Raw genomic sequence first — 6,000 nt, 5'->3', positions numbered from 1 at the left:
TAAAGGCAAATTCCATATGCCTTCCCCAATTACTTTCTGTACCTGCACATTAACTTTACATAATTCATGTGCAAGGGCACCTAAATCTCTGTACTACAGTACTCTGCAGTCTCTTGCCATTCAAATCAGGGAGCCCTGATCTGTAAACATCTGATTTACGAATGCTTGTACTTATAAACGCAATCCCATACAGGAGTGCCATTTTAAAGACTCGAAATACAGACATTTCCTGTACATACAAATGCTTGCCTTTCATTATCCAAATGTGTGTTGCATACAACTTGCATACAAACCGACTTGCAAAATGTCGACTCCAGAATGGAACCCATTCACAACTCAGGGACTGTCTGTATCCTGTTTTTAGATTGAAGAATCATTATACCTCAGAACAAAGCCAGTCAGCCCATTTTGTAAATGCTGGCTCTCTGTAGAACATGCCTATAAGTAGCTAAAATCAGAGGCTAGTTGGAAAGAAACTAAGCTACCCCCCAGCTCCTCTGACCCCAATTTGAAGAGAGTCAGCACTGCCTTAACTTTTGCCCCACAACCACAAACAGCTTAAAGCTTGGTTTATTTTCATTGGCTGTTCTAAGAATCTTGCTATGTATTGCACTTTGAAAGTATTCCATTGTTACCAAATGTCCAAAATGGCCCTTACCAGTTTTTATAGATGCACCATTGAAAGCATCCTACCCGGATGCATTACAAGCTTGGTGTGGCAACTGCTATACCCAAGAAATTACAGAGTTGTGAACGCAGCCCAGTCTGTCATGCAAAACAGCCTTCCTCCCATTGACTCCTTCAAGACTTCCCACGGACTCAGGAGAGCAGCCAACATAACCAAATACCTCTCCCACCCCAGTTATACTCTCGTCGACCCTGTTCCATCAGGCAGAATATACAACAGTTTGAAAATGTGCCAACAGATTCAAGAACAGCTTCTTCCCCATTGTTGTCAGACGTATGAATGGACCTCTCGTATATTAGTGTTGACCTTTCTCTGCACCTTCTCTGTAGCTGTAACACTATATTCTGCATTCTGTTCTCTTACTCTGATTTACTTATGTAAGATACAATTTGTCTGGATAGTATGTAAAACAACTGTTTTCAGTGTAAGTCTGTGCATTTCACAATAATAAATCAAATCAAATCAATACTTCACATGTGCTGCCCTGTTATATGGAACACAGAACGTTACAGAGCAGTACAGGCCCTTCGGCCCTCGATGTTGCACCAACCTTGGAACCAATCTGAAGCCCATCTAACATTTTCATCCATATGTTTATCCAATGGCATTTAAATACCTTTAAAGTTGGTGAGTCTACTACTGTTACAGGCAGTGCATTCTACGCCTCTATTACTCTGAGTATACAAACTACCTCTGACATCTGTCCTATATCTTTTACTCCATAATTTAAAGCTATGTCTCCTTGTGCTAGCCATCACCATCTGAGAAAAAAGGCTCTCACTTAATTGAGACATATAAAGTAATCTAACCCTCTGATTACCTTATATGTCTCAATTAAGTCTCCTCTCAACCTTCTCTCTAAAGAAAACAGCCTCACGTCCCTCAGCCTTTCCTCATAAAACCTTTCCTCCAGACCAGGCAACATCCTAGTAAATCTCCTCTGCACCCTTTCCAAAGCTTCCACACCCTTCATATAATGTGGTGACCAGAACTGTACGCAATACTCCAAGTACAGCTGCACTAGAGCACTAGAGTTTTGTATAGTTGCAGCAAGACCTTGTGCCTCTGAAACTCAATCCTTCTACTAATAAAAGCTAACGCACTGTACGCCTCTCCTAACAACACTATCAACTTGGGTAGCAACTTTCAGGGAACTATGAACATGGATACCGAGATCTCTCTGCTCATCTACACTACCAAGCATCTTACCATTAGCCCAGTACTCTTTATTCATGTTGCTCCTTCCAAAGTGAATCACCTCACACTTTTCTGCGTTAAACTCCATTTGCCACCTCTCAGCCCAACTCTGCATTTATCTACGTCCCTCTGAAACCTGCAACATCCTTCAGCACTATCCATAACTCCACCGACATTAGTGTCATCCGCAAATTTACTAATCCATCCTGCCACACCTTCATCTAGGTCATTTATAAAAATGCCAAACAGCAGTAGCCCCAAAACAGATCCTTGCCGTACACCACTGGTAACTGAGCTCCAGGATGAACATTTCCCATCAAGCACCACTCTCTGTCTTCTTTCGACGAGCCAATTTCTGACCTAAACCGCCAAATTACCCTCAAACCCATGCCTCCATATTTTGTACAATAGCCCACCGTGGGGAACGGTAGTTAGGTATATTTTTTATAATTAGGTATATTTCTCATACTTCCATTTTAAGTGAATTTTTTAAAAATCAGAGAACTGTTTATAATTTTAAAGATTTCACATCTGAAGTTTTAAAATACTCTAATCCCTATTATCACTCACCATTTTGGTAATATTTCAAAAATCACAAAAATAATCGTTGTTTTTAATATTTTCAGTGGGGTTCAATTCTGAAACCTGACGGGATAGTGTTTGTTTCACCAACTGATCAGCTGCATGAATTCACCATGTGCATTGGACAACCCGTCAAAGAAGTTATTACACGTTTCCGGAGTGGATGTAAGGGTATCTTGCAATATTGCATGATCACATTGAAAAGTCCTTGTGCCCACGGATATAAACCGCCTTTGAGAGGAATGGGTTTATGTTCCAGGTCTGTGTCGTAACAGATTTGAAGAGGTTGATATACCAACTATTTGTAAAGTCACCCTTATTTAATTTATGTTTTTTGCTCAAGCTAAAAATAGTGTAATTCTTAAAGCGTGCTTTGATATTCTTTTTAAGTAATTGTAAAGTTGAAGGCATGTTTTGGTCTAAATTTTACAAGCTTCCTCCCCACCCCCTTTCCGTAAAGGGGCGGACCAACATCATCCTCAGAGGAACCTCACTCAGCCTTTCCCACTCTGACCAGGCAGTCCTGCAGAGATCACCCCCAGCTCCCGCAGCAAGAAAACAAACCGCAGGTTTTGTTGTGGGTCCTGTCGCGTCTGGAAAAGGAGCCCGTGGTAAACACTGCCAGCTGTTCTCATGTTCTCTCAGGAGTGAAACTCACTGGAAGCGATGCTCTCGCTGTAAATGCACCTGCAAGTGAGAGCCAGGGGTTTTCCTGGTTTGGGTGGGTGGGGGGGGGTTAGGGTGAAAACCCGATCCTGAAGGAATTCCCCAGGATTAGAGGAGGTCTGGCGATATGGTTGCTGCTGTTCAGCACGGTGTTTTTCTGTACCTCGTGCTCTCCTGCTTTCCCCCATCCCACGCAGCACAGGTAAGCAGCGACTTCAGCCTTCACTCTTGTTTAGAAAAACCGTGAAGCGAGAATAGGAGGGAGATGAGAGTTTATTTGTGGAAAAAAAGGTGAATGATTTCCAAAGTAAATGCCTTGGGGCAGGGATGGACGCTCTTGTCGGTTTGCAGACTTTCCCGCAAGCATGTTTAAAATTGATACGTCCGAGCCGTTGGAACAAATTTTACAGAAGAAAAAAAACATTTCAGGCAGTTGTACGCGTGAAACCCTTTGTTTAACGCGTGTTTTAAGCATTTTCACCAGCTATTTATGTGTGTACATTAAGGAGGAGCTGCTCACACAGAATGGTTTAAACAGTGCTGGAAGTAGTCGTTGTGCACTTTACAGAGAGAGCTCTAAACTTGAGAGGAGCTGTCTGTGTAATGAAAACAAGAGTGGAGATGCAAGCGTATTATTTCCCAATGTTCGAGTATAAGGTACAGCTGCAGAAGAGTAAACAGCTGTAATTGAACAAGCGTCCACAGGACAGGACAAAATTACAATACAGCACATAGCTACTGTGCAGTACACGGCCATAGTGCAGTGCAGGCGACAGTGAGGTCTGCAGATACTGGAGATCAGAGTTGAGAGTGTGTTGCTGGAAAAGCATAGCAGGTCAGGCAGTATCCGAGGAGCAGGATGCTGCCTGACCTATAGTGCAGTACAAGGTAAAAACAAGGTAAAAAAGGTAAAAAGGGCTTTTGCCCGAAACGTTGATTTCGCTGCTCGTTGGATGCTGCCTGAACTGCTGTGCTCTTCCAGCACCACTAATCCAGTATAGTGCAGTACAGTCGCTTCTGCTATAACACGCGTTTCTTCAACGCGAATTGGCTTTAACGCGATTAATGATTTTCGACATTTATTTGTAGAACGCCAAATTTCCTTACCTGTATTGACAATAAGGCGGTTCCCATCCTCATTAATTTAAATGGCGCGGCTATTCTGCGACCTTACAATCCAAGATTATAGTTCAATACACAGTTATAGTGCAGCGCAGAGTTATAACGCAGCGCACAGTTATAGCGCAATACACAGCTATAGTGCAGCACACAGCTATTATGTAGCATATAGCTTAGTGCAGCACACAGTTATAATGCAATACACAGCTATAGCGCAGCACACAGTTATAATGCAATACACAGCTATAGCGCAGCACACAGTTATAACGCAATACACAGCTGTAGCGCAGCACACAGCTATAGTGCAATACACAGTTATATTGCAGCACACAGTTATAGTGCAATACAGAGCTTTGGTGCAGCACACAGCTATTGTGTAGCATATAGCTTAGTGCAGCACACAGTTATAATGCAATACACAGCTATAGCGCAGCACACAGTTATAACGCAATACACAGCTGTAGCGCAATACACAGCTGTAGCGCAGCACACAGCTATAGTGCAATACACAGTTATATTGCAGCACACAGTTATAGTGCAATACAGAGCTATAGTGCAGCACACAGCTATTGTGTAGCATATAGCTTAGTGCAGCAAACAGTTATAGTGCAGCACACAGCTATAGCGCAATACACAGCTGTAGCGCAGCACACAGCTATAGCGCAATACACAGCTGTAGCGCAGCACACAGTTATAGTGCAATACACAGCTGTAGGGCAGCACACAGCTATAGTGCAATACACAGTTATATTGCAGCACACAGTTATAGTGCAATACACAGCTATAGTGCAGCACACAGCTATAGTGTAGCATATAGCTTAGTGCAGCACACAGTTATAGTGCAATACACAGCTACAGTGTAGCACAGAGCGATAGTGCAGCACACAGCGATAGTGTAGCATACAGCTATAGTGCAATACACGGTAATAGTGCAGCACACCGTTATTGTGCAATACACAGCTATAGTGCAGCACACAATTGTAGTTCAATACACAGTTATAGTACAGCACACAGTTATAGTGCAGCACACAATTATAGTTCAATACACAGTTATAGTGCAGCACACAATTATAGTTCAATACACAGCTATAGTGCAGCACACAGCTATAGTGCAATACAGTTATAGTGCAATACATACTTATAGTGCAGCACACAGTTATAGTGCAATTCACAACTATAGTGCAGCACACGGTTATTGTGCAACACACAGCTATAGTGCAGCACACAATTATAGTTCAATACACAGCTATAGTGCAGCACAGAGTTATAGTTCACAGAGTTGTAGTGGAATACACAGCTATAGTGCAGCACACATCTATAGTGCAATACAGTTATAGTGCAATACATACTTATAGTGCAGCACACAGTTATAGTGCAATACACAACTATAGTGCAGCACACGGTTATTGTGCAACACACAGCTATAGTGCAGCACACAATTATAGTTCAATACACAGCTATAGTGCAGCACAGAGTTATAGTTCACAGAGTTGTAGTGGAATACACAGCTATAGTGCAGCACACATCTATAGTGCAATACAGTTATAGTGCAATACATACTTATAGTGCAGCACACAGTTATAGTGCAATACACAACTATAGTGCAGCACACAGTTATAGTGCAGTCCGCAGTTATAGTGCAATACACAGCTACAGTACAATACACAGCTCTAGTGCAGCACACAGCTATTGTGTAGCATATAGCTTAGTGCAGCACACAGTTATAGTGCAATACACAGCTATAGTGC

The 6,000-nt window shown here is 42.3% G+C and overlaps 1 protein-coding gene across 2 annotated transcripts in view; it reads left to right on the top strand.

Moving 5' to 3' along the window:
- Positions 1 to 3,190: 3,190 nt before the first annotated feature.
- Positions 3,191 to 6,000, top strand: part of fbln7 (fibulin 7) — a 43,021-nt gene continuing 40,211 nt past the window's right edge. For both annotated transcript variants that reach the window (XM_072551407.1, XM_072551405.1), the window contains exon 1: positions 3,191 to 3,335. In XM_072551407.1, coding sequence (XP_072407508.1) covers positions 3,261 to 3,335 — 75 coding nt within the window. In that variant the 5' untranslated portion in view covers positions 3,191 to 3,260. The remainder of the gene's footprint in view (positions 3,336 to 6,000) is intronic.

This window comes from Chiloscyllium punctatum, chromosome 3, assembly GCF_047496795.1.
Source record: "Chiloscyllium punctatum isolate Juve2018m chromosome 3, sChiPun1.3, whole genome shotgun sequence".
In the NCBI taxonomy this organism is placed as follows: Eukaryota; Metazoa; Chordata; class Chondrichthyes; order Orectolobiformes; family Hemiscylliidae; genus Chiloscyllium; species Chiloscyllium punctatum.
This window is presented reverse-complemented; position numbering and strand designations above follow the sequence as displayed.